We start from the raw sequence: 13,687 nt of genomic DNA on the forward strand, positions 1-13,687 counted from the left end.
ATGGCTCTTCTGCTCTGCAGAGAAGGACCTGAGAAGGGGTCCTGGTGAATGACAGGTTGACCATGAGCCAGAAGTGTGCGCTGGTGGCCAGGAAGGCTGATGGGATCCTGGTGTGCATTAAAAGGACTATGGTCAGCAGGTCAAGGGAGGTGATCCTCCCCCTCTACTCTGCCCTGGTAGGCCCTGTCCTCACCTGGAGTACTGTATCCATTTCTGGGCTCCCCAGTACAAAAAAGACAGGGATCTCCTGGAGAGAGTCCAGTGGAGAGCCACAAAGATGATAAAGGGCCTGGAGCACCTCTCTTATGAGGAAAGACTGAGCAACCTGGATGTGTTCAGCCTTGAGAAAAGAAAACCGAGAGGTGATCTTATTGATGTTCATAAATATCTTAAGTGTGGGAGTCAAAGGGACATGGCCAACCTGCCTGTGGGGACAGGACAAGGAGAAATGGCCGTAAGCTTGAGCTGGAAAGTTCTGCACTGATATGCGAAGGAACTTCTTCTCAGTGAGGGCAACAGAGCACTGGAACAGGCTGCCCAGGGAGGTTGCGGGTTCTCCTTCCCTGGAGATATTAAAGACCAATCTGGATGACTACCTGTGCAGCCTGCTGTAGGGAGCCTGCTTTGCAGGGGGATTGGACTTGATGATCTGTAGAGATCCCTTCCAATCCCTAAAATTCTATGATTTATCTTTAAAAAAACAAACAAACAAAATAAAACAACCCAAAAAACTGTCTTTGTTATGAATGCTTTTAATAATGTGATTTTTTTCGTTGCATCAGAGCAACCAGGTAACAACACAGTTGTCTTAATTTCCAAATCACCCCACATTTCTGTCAGCAGATTGTTTCGTTTGTGCATTTATGCAGATCTATTATGTCCATTCTTGTCTTCTCTTAGCACAAAAGATGAAACAGAAGATAAACCACTCATGCCTACAGCAGCACTCCCTAGTTGCCTAACTGCCTATTCTTCCAGAGGCACCTTTTACTCCATCTCACACTGGGGGAAGTGCCTTAGTGAATAGAATAGCTTTGTATCAATGTTCTCAGGGTCAGCAAATGGAGCTTGGCATGCTGACAGAACAGAGAGAATTTTCCAGCCAGTGCTGAATCACCACTGAGATTGCCTTGCCAGTCAGTCAAATAAGGGGGAGTAATCTTAACTCTCTGGTTGATTAGTTATTTGTTTTTGTTTTTAATTATTGCTATTCTTAAATTGTTTGAGTAGCAAAGAATTTCAAGCAATTTCAGGTGAAGTGGATTGCCCTGCTGATTTCACTAGGTACCATCTCGGACTTGGAGATCATACTTCCTAAAATGAGTTAAATTTTGCTGCTTTTCAATGCTAGAATGGAGTAGAAATATACCTTAAGAAGAACTGCAGAGACCATTCTAAAGCTCTTGTTTTTGGTGACCTTTTAACAATCCATGGCAGGTCTGAAAGTAGCAGTGGTCAAGTTCCCTGGCCTCAGAAAGATGAGACCTATTTTCAGAATCTGGGCTGCTTCATCCAGTGATGTTTGTGGCACATGACACTTTACAGCATTTGAACATTCTACATATGTAACAACTAGGTGTCAGCTTTGAGAGGAGTTAGTTTTTCTTATGTCTTTGTATCATATAAATTCCGTCATGTTGTGAGTTTTGGCATCTTCAGTTGATTACTTGTATACTTAAGTGTGAGAAGAAATACTACATGGCTAATTATAACCACTTTTGATTAAATATTGCAGAAGTTACTGCAAGAAGTTTTAAGAATGTAAAAAGGTATAACAACAAGGATAGAGATGTATCTAATTGGAAGGGAGGAGAAACTGAAGATGGAGAAAAGTAGTATTTAGGTGTTGAGTACCACAGGAATTTGATATGAATGGTATGCTCAAAAGATAAGAGACTGGCTAATAATTTACAGCCCAGAAGGTACTGTTTATGTCCAGCCTTTCCTGCAAAATCATGTATGTGCCCTGCTTAATAATGAGAAGCATATCAATGCAAGACATCTACAGTCTGTCCAGCTTGAAAGGTTCCATCCATTCCCTAGAAACAAGGACTGAATGGACAGAATCACTGTCATTAGAGAGAGCAAGGAGGCCTGCAGCTTTCCTAATTTAATTATTTTACGTTGAGCTGAAAAGTCATTTCTTGCAGATTATTTTCATGACTATATTCCCCTGCCCCCATCCCTCCATCTGCAGTGCTAAGGCCCTCTGCAGTGCAATTACCAGGTCACAACCTGAACCAATGATTGAGCAGCAGGTGAGAAGGTGTGGCTAACCCAGGGAGCTCAGGTGTGAGCAATGTACCTGAATGACAGGAAGGGGTGAAGCCTATTTAAGGATTAGCAGCTGAGCATCTCTCTGGGTAGAGATCACACTTTTCTTGAGCTGTCATTGGAAAGGGTGAGCCAATTTTTCTTCTTTGTTATCTGTTATTGCTGTGCCTATATCCCATTTGAAGGCACTGTTATCACCTTCTTTTGCCATACGCCCTCTTGTAAAATATATTAACTATATTAATAAATATAAAAATATTTTGCTACTAGATTCCCTAGGTAGTCTGAAAGGCTCTTTCTGCTCCTACCTTTGTGGTAATGCTGTAAGAGCTAGAAAGAGAGACTTTCTTGCTAGGAGGTGAGCAGGATTTAGGCTTCCTTTTTGTCCTACTTCTGTGCCAGCAGTTGGGAAATTAGAACAAAATGTGGTTCAATAATTGATCACATTCTTTTATGGGGGAAGGCAGATGGGAGAGGATAGATGACACTAGTGGGAAGATACCAGTCTTGGTGTATGCCTTTTTTCTTTTTTTGTTTTTCATACTTAAAAGTAAAGATCTACTGAACCAGGGAGATGGGTTGATAGCTATTTAAATAGCATTTGGGTGCATTGAGATTTTTCAAAGATTAAAATGTTTAGTCAATGTAGATAATTTCTCCGTCATTCAAGAATATTATGCATGTGGTCTTTGAGTCTGGTGCTGTTTTGTAACTGAAATGCAAAATGTCATGTGTCTTGGTAGTAGGAAGCATGTAGATACAGCGCTTAAACCATAATGCCCTCCTATAGAGTTACACACGTAGAGGTGTTGAAATGCATAAACCTGTAAGTTTTCTGCTGATACTTGAGAATTTTGGAAAAGTAGCTAACAAAGCAGGAGTTTCTAACAAAATTCTTGGTTGCACGAGAGTGTGAACCATTTCAGTTTGCTTTGCTATATCCTGAATGTGAAATATGTCCTAAAAAACTGTCATATAAAAAGGTCTCACAAAACTATCTGCTTTAATAGTGTGCTCTTAATGTGACACCTGCAGTATTAGCAACAGGAGTGAATGGTATTATCCTATGGAAGGCAGGTCTTGGACGTTTGCAACTTGCCATGTTGCAATATGTAGTCTCCTATGTTTTTTCTGTTTGTGATTCTCATTATCACAAAGCAAATAATAAAAAAGATCCTCCTGTAAGTATATAAGAGAATTTGTCTCTGTTGTTGGTTAAGGTGCGTTGTAATCCATAGTTTGATGAGTGTCAAAAGAGGGATGAATGGAAGATAAACAGAAATCAGAAGACTGAAAGAATTTTCTAAGAGCTTTCAGGAGGTGAAATAACTTTCTGGAATACTTGGTGGTGTGGTCTGGTGGGCAGAAAGCTGACTGGAATAAAGTCAGGGGCTCTGATTTTTGTGGTGAGAGTCATGTTCCTATATATGAGAAAGAGCATGTTGTTTTATTCTTCCTTGTCTTTGTTTCCTTTCCTGTCTCTCCCTTGTTGAGACTGAATTTGTCTATGACCTCCTCAAGATAGGGGTTCTACCATCAAGGCGCAACAAGACTGTAAGTTCATACTTACAGGTCCAATAATAGTCTGACAAATAACAATAACACATTTACAGTCTCCCTGGCGGCCAGAGCCTTGTGTATGTACAGCTAAAGTCTTTAAATCAGTGCTTTCTTCCTCCTCTTGAAAAAGTAAGCTCAAAGGTTTTCAAAACCAGAGTTTTTATCTTTTTAACTTGATGCATTAGGTTTGTCAAATTGTGTTTATTTGCTGGCTGCTGTAGCTTGTTTAAAATCTTTAGAGACAATAATATGCTGATAAAAATAATGCTTTTTGCTTTTGACTTCAGAGGGAAAAAAGAGCATTAGTTTATTTTTATTTTCTGCTATGTAGTGCCTCAGACTCATTGTATTTTTTAAAAAAATCAATAAAGGAGAGGAAAAAATGTTACGAGGAAAAAAATATTCAAAGAGTTGATTAAACAATCCTTCAGCCTGTAAGTTTACCAACAACTTCAAACATTCCAGAAAATAAACCTGCACTTTTAAGGATATGCCCCACTTTTTCTTTCAGAAGGGCTGAAATGTATGGCAAAGAATACTCTCCCTTCACTTCAGGATCTCTGTACTTTTTTTGTTCATTTATTCTCAGACTGTCCTGAGAGGGCAGTTCTTCTTGCTGTTTGTACAATGGAAATTAAGGAACAGAGAAGTTAAAGAAACTTTGCCAGCATTTCTCGGCAATTCAGCAACGTTTTCTGAAATTCAAGTCAGGACCTCTGAGTGAAATCCTGGTCCCACTAGCAAAACAACTGAGAGGGGCAAGCTTTCTGCACTTTTCTGTCAATGCAACTAAATGAATTTCTTTCTTCTGTGGTTCTCAAAAGGCCATATAAAAGGAGTCATGGATCTGTATCCCAGTTTAACGGATGGGGACACTCAGGCTGCATGTAAAACCCCGGTATTGTTCAGGTCACTTTAGCAACATGGTGGCATCCTCAGGAACAAAATGCATGGTCTTTGCATTCCAGCTAAGTGCCCTAGCCACTAGGTGACTCTGCCATCCCCTGCTGCACGGCACTTGTTTAGGCAGCTTGCCATTTCTTCGCAGGGTTTGGGAGGAATACATGGAGTGCTGGTAGCATGCTAGCTGGGCAAGTGTCATTTTCCTTGGCGCATTACGTTGCACTGCCTACGTGTAATCTGAGATAATGGAAGTAGAGGGAAGCAATGTTTGCAATATGATACAAAAGCCAGTGAGGTGAGGACAACACTTTTTCTATAAATACAAGCTGCTAGAGCAATCTAGGTAGTGCAACACCTATTGCAAATAGGGATTTTTTTTTTTTCTGAAGGGCTGGGACAAGTAGCTTCCTCTAGTAAGCAGAAGCTATGGCTTACAGTGTGGATATTACTTTTCTGTTTGTTTCCTTGAGTTTTATTTTCTCTTCCTTTTCTCAGCAGCATTAATTTTGGGCCATTTTTATCCCTGCTTTCCCACCTGCCTATTGTTCCCCTTGTCTCTTCTTCACTGCTGTGGTAGAACTGAGTGAAGGCTTTGAGTAATCTCCACAGGTCTAAGTCTGAACCCTTCAAGGTCATTTTAAGTTAGCTGTTTCTGATCCAGCTGGAATGGTGGCAGGCCCTCTACAAGGTTTTCAACAACCATTCCTCTAATACTGACCAAAAATCAGAGGAATACAGTATGCTGAGAAAATGCATGGTACGAGTCTTCATTCTAGCCAAAGTATATGTAGAATCATAGAATTGTTCAAGTTGGAAGGGACCTTTAAAAGTCATCTACTCTAATTCCCCTGTAATGAACAGCTAGATCAGGCTGCTTAGTGCCCCATCCAGCCTGATCTTAAATGACTCCAGAGATGAGGCATTCACCACCTCACTGTTTCAGTGCTTCACTATGCTTACAGTTAAAAAACAAACAAACAAACAAAAAACCCAAAAAAACCCAAAATCAAAAAAACCCACCTTTTTTCTTATATCCAATCTGAATCTCCCCTCTTTTAGTTTGAAACCATTTTCCCTTGTCCTGTCACAACAGACCCTGCTAAAGAGCTGTCAACAGTTTACAGGCTGATTCAGCCCAGTTCTGTGACTAATGGGACAAGGGGACTCATGGACCCACGCCCTGGAGAGGGGGAAAGGGTAGGGAGATAGGCCTAAAAGCAAAACATTGGCAACAATCTGAGGAGGAAAGTTAATTTGCTAAATAAGATATCGGAATGCAGGATAACACAATATAATAAAATATAGTTGGAATTGAGGCTAATAAAACAAATAAAATGAGAGAGAGAGGGAGTCTGAAACTGAAGGCCTTACTCCAATGCTGAAGGTGAGATGGCTAGAGAGCACATGCACTGCAGAGACAAGCAGAAAGGGAAAAGGGGATGTCTCATGGCCTGCCAACAGTTTTATCTTTCCCTCTGAATGAAAATGGAAATGGAAAGTCCTCTGGTGTGTGTAGTTCTCCTTCTCTTCTGAGACAGGTTTACCCAGAACTATCTACGATCCATGGAACTGGAGCATTAATTCTTTAACTTCTGGTGCACTACTTGATGTTGTGATATGAAATACCGATAACAAAAGTCATAAAACTGTGACAAGAATCTTTCCTTTTCTTTTTCTATTCCCCCCCTTTAGATACTGATAGGCCACTCTCAGGTCTCCCCAGAACCTTCTCTTCTTCAGGCTGAACGGTGCCAGCTCTCTCACTGGCATCAGCCCTATGTTAACGTGCCTGTGGAAGGTGTTCCTTCCCTTGGATCATTTTTGTGGCCCTCCTTTGGACATGCTCCAACAGGTTCTTTTCTCTCCTGTACTAAGGACTTCACATCTGGATGCAGTACTCCAGGTGAGATCTTGCCAGTAGAGGGGCAGGATCACCTCCCTCAACCTGCTTGCTGACCATGCTTTTGATGCAGCCCAGGATACAGATGGCTTTCTGGGCTGTGAGGGCACATTGCTGGCTCACGGCTGGAGCCTTTCATCCATAAAAACTCCCAAGTCCTTTTTGGCTGTGCTCCATTCTTTAGTTTCCTGGCTTGTATTGATAGCAGAGATTGCTGTGAACCAGGTGCAAGACCTTGTACTTGGCTTTGTTGAACGTAATGAGGTTCTCCTGTGCCAACTTCTCAAGCCTGTCTAGGTCCCTCTGGATAGCACCAAGTCCCTCATGTTTGTTGACCACACTGTGCAGCTTGGTGTCATTCACAGATTTGCGGAGAGTGAACTCAATCCCACTGTCAATGTTATTAATGAAGATGCTAAAGAGCATCTGTGCCAGTACTGAGAGACACCACTTGTCACTGATCTCCATCGGGACACTGAGCCACCGCCCACTACCATCTGGGTATGATCCTGCAGCCAAGTACCTTGCCCATCAAATAGTCCACTCATCAAATCCGTATATTTCCAATTTGGAGAGAAGGATGTACTGTGTGCAGTTTTGTGAACCATAGTACAAAAAGGACATAAATCTATTAGAAAGCTTCCAAAGAAAGGGTGCAAAAATGGTAAAGGGTCCAGAGAGAAAGATGTATGAAGAGTGGATGAAGTCCCTTGGTTTGTTCACCTCACAGAAGTGAAGACTGAGGGGAGACCAACCTCATCATGACCTATAGCTTCCTTGCAGGAGGAGGGGGTAGGAGGGGCAGGTACTGATCTTCTCTGTCTGGTGACCAGTGATAAAACCTGAAGAAACAGCATGAAGCTGCAGAAAGAGAAGTTCAGGATGGATGTTAGGTGAAAGTTCTTTACTCAGAAGGTGGTTGGACACTGGAACAGGCTCCCCAGGTGTGGCCATGGCACCGATCTTCCCGGAGTTGAAGAAGTGTCTGAACAACACTCTCAGCAATATGATCTAATTTTCTGGTGGTGATCTTGTGTGAAGCCAGGAGCTAGACTCAATGATCCTTATGGACTCTTTCCAATCATGTTTTGTGTTACAGGGGCCACGTCAAACCTTAATGAGGTCCAAACAGATGACATTGGCTCTTCCCTTGTCCACTGATGTGGTTGTGCCATCGTAGAAGGCCACTAGGTTATTCTGGCAGGACTTGCCCTTGGTGATGCCTTGCCAGTTCTCTTGAATCACCTCTCTGTCTTCCACGTGCCTTAGCAGAGCTTCCAGGAGGATCTGCTCCATGATCTTTCCCAGCTCAGAGGTGAGGCTGACACACTGGTAGTTCCCCAAGTTGCCCTTTGTACCTTTTTTAAAAATAGGAGTGACATTACCTTTTTTCTAGTCACCAGGGACTTCACCTGACCATCATCATTTTTCAAGCATAACTGAGAGTGGCTTGATGACTACATTGGCCAATTCCTCAGGGTGCTGGAATGCATGCAAACTAGTAGCTGTATAACCTGCAAGATATAATTAGGCTTTTTAAAGAGATTCATGCTGCTACCTGGACTACAGGCAAAACAGGATCATTATTATTATTATTTTAAATGCCTCAGAACAAATGTATTTGGCACTCAACTGTGGCTCTTCCAAGAGAGTGTGCTGCCTTTAGTAGAGATTCAGAAGGCAGAAACCCAAAGTTAGTTGAATGGGATGGCACCAGCCTGAGCAATGATCTTACTGCAGCCTGCCATTCTTGTGAAGTCCCCAAGCCCTCCAGTAGGGAGCCCAGAAGTTTCCAGCATCCCTCCTTGCCAAACAGCTTCCTTCTCTCTGCTCAATGAGGACCTTTCAGAAAGGAGGTAGAGCTGGGTATGGAGCACAAACTGGAGGCTAGCATTGCTTAGTTCCTTAAGGGCTGAGTAGGAGCAACCTGCTCTCATCTTCAGCTTTCTGGCTTCTCTGCAGTGGGAATGATGGACCCTTAGTGTTGAAAAGAGCAGAAAGAAAGTGCTTTTCAAAGGAGAGTAACCAAGAGAGGGAGGCTACTTTTCCTGGTGTGTGCTGTGGCTTAACACAGGCAGCTGTGAGAGCTTACCTGTATATCTAGGAAAAGGAGTGCTTAGTGGTGCTTCTTTTCTCTTGTAGGAGAGAAAGAAAGACTGATAGCAATGTTCTTGAATTTACATAATTTACAGCTCTACCTTGACTTCCCAATGCATCTTTTCATGATCAACTGCTTCATCCAGAGTGCATTCCTGCCACAACTTTACAACTACTTCCTGACACTTGCTATATTCCTTGCCTCAGCAGTGACAGGTTTTGTACACCCTATGCTGCAAAGCAAGCTCTCAAATGATCGATTTGGCTTTCACTTAACTTTTGTATGCTATTCTGTGATTTATCTTTAAAAATGCATCCCATGTGCTCAATGCCACAGTATGCTGCAATATGTACTACTACTTGTCTGAAAATAGTTCTAGCTGTAGCAACTAGAAACGTACATTTTAATACACAGTTAAAAATAGCTTTGTTTGGCTTAAAGCACTCTCTCCTACCTGGTATTAATTTCCATGGAGCTGAAGCATTAGAAATTCTCTTGTTTTTTATGATGTCTGCAGGCTGAATTTGGAATAGTACCTCTTCCAAGCAGTTTTAATGACATCAACAGTAAGTTTCTTCCAATATACTAAAATCTTTGTAATGTTATGTCTTAAAGGAGAGATAAATAATGAATCCTCTTCAGTATTCTTCTGTTTTTTTTTACTTTTCCTTTTTTTCTCCTTTCTTTTACGTTTGAGTTGAATACAATTCAATTCTTTATTAGGTGTTCTTGGACTGTTAGCAGTATTGCTTTGGCATTCTTCCTAAGCAAAAGTTAATATCAGAGTGCCATTGCAGCTTTGCAACGGGGGAAAAAAACAATAGCAATAGAATAACCGAACAGGCTGTTATCAGGCTGATGTTATGTGTTCAGGTGTATCAGACTTGTATGTTGTCAGATAGTTTGGTGGTACCAACTTCTTTTGGACAACGCATGAAAACAGTCACGTTTCTGTTTCATGATCCAGAATACATCAGAACACTTGGTAACGGAGTGGGCGGCGGGATAATAGATGATATCTAGTCAGTCTGGAACACTGCTCCATAAAATGCTGTAAATCTCGTATTGGTAGACTGAGTTTGTGCAGTCCGGTGCATTTTTTCCTTTTCTTTTTTCTTTTCTTTTTTTTTTTTTTTTTTTTTTTAATCCACATGGTTGTGCAGTTCTTGTTCTGCTGCAGTGCTCCCCAAAATCAGGCTTGCCATTGTGTGGCACCACAGCTTCTGTTCCTCGTTTATCTAGTGTTGATAAGTTTGGCAAGTTACTTGGAGAGTGTTAGATGGGAAGCTGTAGTGGAGAGGGTTTGGGAAACCTTGTTGAAGGCATGGCATGTTAAGAGCTACATTGGAGTTGAGGTAAGTATAAGGATCCTGGTGAACTTCTGTTACGTCAGTAGGCTTTGGGGCATTAGAAATACTTCTGTGAAGCTAGGCTTGAAAAGGAATTGGAATGGCTCAGAACGTTTTTGGTGAACAGCTTAAGGAATTATGGAAGTGAGGTAACCGGAGGGTTGGGAGTGTCTGTAGATGAGGGACAACAGAAGTACCACAGTAACAAAGAGAGAAAGCAGTCTGAAGATGATAGGCTTGGAGATAGATAGTGTGATCCTGTGAGTTTGAAAGAAAAACTTTTCTGCTTAATGTATAATCTGAAAGGCCCTTGAAAGTAGCAGGCACAAAAGCTATTTCCTTTTGTTTGATTCCACCACTGTTTAATGGAACTATATGTTGAGCAGTTCTGTAAAGACAAAAGCCTTGTTGCGGTGTTCAAACTTGTTGGATTTTTTTCTACCTCTGGGAATTATTTCTTGATTAACTTCTGGGGTAGAAAAAAACCCCAATGTTTTCTGCAATATTATTTCTGTTATTTCCTATTATTCAGTTCGCAGCTATTCAGTTTTAAAGTGTTTCCCCTACTTCCCAAAATTTCTAGCAAAATGATAACAAAAGAATCTAAGCATTATAAAGAGTTAATTATGGATGGAAAGAAAATCTCAGAACCTTCACTGGAAGCTAATAATGTGTTTCCATTGCCTCGAAGTGTGCTGGGATGTACTACAGAGGAAACTGGGTGAGGGACTAGAGTGTAGTTAAAGCTGGTTTTGTTCTATCCACACTGCAGATGAATAAGTCAGTGCCTCTCTGTACCTCCATCTATAAATCTCCGAGAATAGCACCTCCTTTGCATGCCTGGTCCACTCAGATACTAAGCGTTTTGGAGCAGAGGCTGTATTTAAGTCTTTGTACAGCACAGCAGGGTATCAGAGCAGAGTGCTGGCAAGCTCTGTACAGTAATATCCAAATGCTATAGACAAAGCTGTTACTACAGCAACTTTTGTTTTTAAAAAAAGTACTTCTGCCATATGTTATCTGAGCTTATTCATGCTGGAAATTATCCTATTTCCAGAAAACTTACGGTGTCCAAGATGGAGAAGAGATTGGATTTCCTTGGGAACAGCTTTCAGGTTCTCTATCGTATCTCTTACACTTGCCTTAAAAAGGAAAGCAAATGTGCTCTGTTTTCCTGTCTACTCAGGGAACTATCTGCCAAGTAGAGTATGTGGTGGATTTAAATAGAAGTGGAAATAAGGTGTACCTCATGTTCAGAGAAAGCTGTCTGCAAGGAGTTAATATACTTAGTCGTACCTCTTTGAGTGTCTGTGATACAATTTTTGTGGGGGCACTTATATTTTAAGACAGTAGCGAAGTACTTGCTTTTGCATACAGAACCAGGATGAAGGCAGGTATAGATGCTGTACAGAATAGGCAGAAAAGTAAATCTTTACACACCAAGCAGGGAGGAGCGCTGTGGAGTTGATTGCTGAACTCTGAAGTTGCACATGTGTTCAATGTTTATAGACATCAAGAAAAATAGGGAGGCTCTGTTCTCTCTGCTGTTTAAATAGCTTGTGCTAAGACTCTGAGGAGGCAGACTGGTGCCATACCTTACCAGGAATGGGATTGGTGGTTCCTGATGGCAGAATGGCCTCCAGGCCAATTCTTCCTCACTCAGGAATGGGGCTAGTGAGATCCACTCTCTGGCTCTCCATCCCAGCTCTGTTGCTTACTCTTTTTTTTTTTTTTTTTTTTTCATTTTGGTGTCAGGTGATCTGGTCATCTTCTGCATCTGGACTCAACTTTTTGCTCTCAGCATGCTGCATTAATTATCATTTATACTTCTTGGCAGCCTGAAGCGGACTCTGATCTTGTCTTTGTTCATATACATACATGGGTATGTAGTGGTGAGGTGATGGGGTCCCAGGATAGGCTTGTAGATAGGGCTCAGATAGAAGCGAGTTTAGCTAGTTTGTGTATGTTTCCAGGAGCAATACGTGAGGGAAGGGATTAAGTGAAGTGAGTGGGATGAAAGGGTCAGGTGGCTGTGGAAAGCTTCCCGGAGGCAAGAGAGAAGGCCGGACCATCTTCAGTCAGCTCCAAGATGGGAAGTTTGGACTACAGACAGAAAGCTGACACATATTAGTTTCAATGTCACTAGGTGAAGGGCTCAGCTTACACATAAGGGAAATGCAAGATAAATTGTAGTAGTGGGATATTTGTATTTGTTCCAGACCCTATGCCCTCTTTCCTGGCAGCAGAAAGATTAAGTTTTTGCAATGTTGCCCCTACTTTTTGAGCTTACCCCAATGCTGGCTGGCATTGCTGCTCTTGCCTGGCTCTCAGTGGCTTTAACAGAGACGCTTCCACAGTTGATTGGTCAAAAGAAGCAAAATGTCACAGGGGAAGACTATTTTGATCCTTTTCACTGGGGGGGCAGAGGGGAGGGAAGCAGGGGGCCAGAATAAATGCCGTAACAGACCTGAAGTTTAAAAAGTGTTGCTCTGAGCGTGGACAATGCTTCCGGGGCTCTGGCTTTCTTTGAGCTGGAGTGAATGTGGAAGGTGAACCACTGTGAACGACCCTTTTTACTCCTGCTAAAGGAACCCAATGGAACAGCCGGAAGTGTGGATGGACTGGAGGTAGGTCTGTGCAGCCTTCAGACTGTATGCTGAGAGGCAGGATCCCTTGGGAGGGATGCAGTGATTTCTAGTCAGAACTCCCAATGCTTCCTTTTCTCTCCATGGCAGACTTAGTATTTCACAGTCTCCGTTGCTGATACAAGATATGAGTAGCACAAGACTCTCTTAGGTGTATGATCTTTTGCTCCAGATTCTGATATTCTAATGCAGGAGAGCTTTCTAGACAGTCTCAGAAGCTAAAGAATCCTCTGAAAGCAAGTTCTTATGTATTCTCAAGTGACCACTAACCCTTGTGCCTTGTAACACATTTTAAAGAGTACAGACATCCAGTGGAAACCTGTCTGTTTTGCTGTGTGTTACTGCTTGCTTAGTAGATGCTACATTGATGATTACGGAGTGATTTCATGAATGTTCATTTTTATCCTACGTATAATCTGTCTTGCCTGTGCTAGCATATTGCAGTTACTTCTTGGATAACAACAGTGTTGTGGTTTGTTGTCAGTGGCAAATGCTCTTGCTGAGCCAACTTTTTGATCTGTTTAAATTATTAAGATAAGTGGCATAACATCTCCCTGGAATGTTTTGGTAGCAAGATAGTGTGTTCAGTGTTAGGAAAAGAAGGGTTGTGTGTCTGTCTGTACCTCTCAGAAGCTGTTGAATGTTCTTAGGCCTTAGTCTGCAGCCGTAAATACTCAACTCTAACCTGCAGTTATTAATTGGGAGCAGGGCCAGCAAACACTGCAGTGCTGGAATCGATGTTCCAAGAATTGTGGAAAACAAAGCTGGGGAACAGAGTAGCAAAGAGAATTGGTTTGTGATAACTGCATATGTAGGAGACATGTTTAATGGGCTCTGTGTTTCTCAGAGAGACCTTGACAAAAAGATGCGGAATAAGTATGTCCAGGTGGAGGCTGGTAATGAGCGGTGTCCCCCAGGGGTCTGTCTTGGGTTCAGTACTCTTTAACATCTTTATCAG

The 13,687-nt window shown here is 42.0% G+C and overlaps 1 protein-coding gene across 5 annotated transcripts in view; it reads left to right on the plus strand.

The window, feature by feature from the left end:
• SLC4A4 (solute carrier family 4 member 4) overlaps positions 1-13,687 on the plus strand; it is a 232,555-nt gene that overhangs the window by 21,840 nt on the left and 197,028 nt on the right. For 2 of the 5 annotated variants that reach the window (XM_046940814.1, XM_420603.8), the window contains exon 1: positions 12,503-12,711. The exons of the other annotated variants lie outside the window; for them this stretch is intronic. Coding sequence is in view for 1 of the 2 variants with exons in the window: in XM_420603.8 (XP_420603.3) it covers positions 12,680-12,711 (32 nt within the window). In the remaining variant the exon portion in view is untranslated. Of the gene's footprint in view, positions 1-12,502; positions 12,712-13,687 lie in introns of those variants that run through there. 5 annotated transcript variants of the gene reach the window in all.

The sequence above is a fragment of the Gallus gallus genome, chromosome 4, assembly GCF_016699485.2.
Source record: "Gallus gallus isolate bGalGal1 chromosome 4, bGalGal1.mat.broiler.GRCg7b, whole genome shotgun sequence".
Taxonomy (NCBI): domain Eukaryota; kingdom Metazoa; phylum Chordata; class Aves; order Galliformes; family Phasianidae; genus Gallus; species Gallus gallus.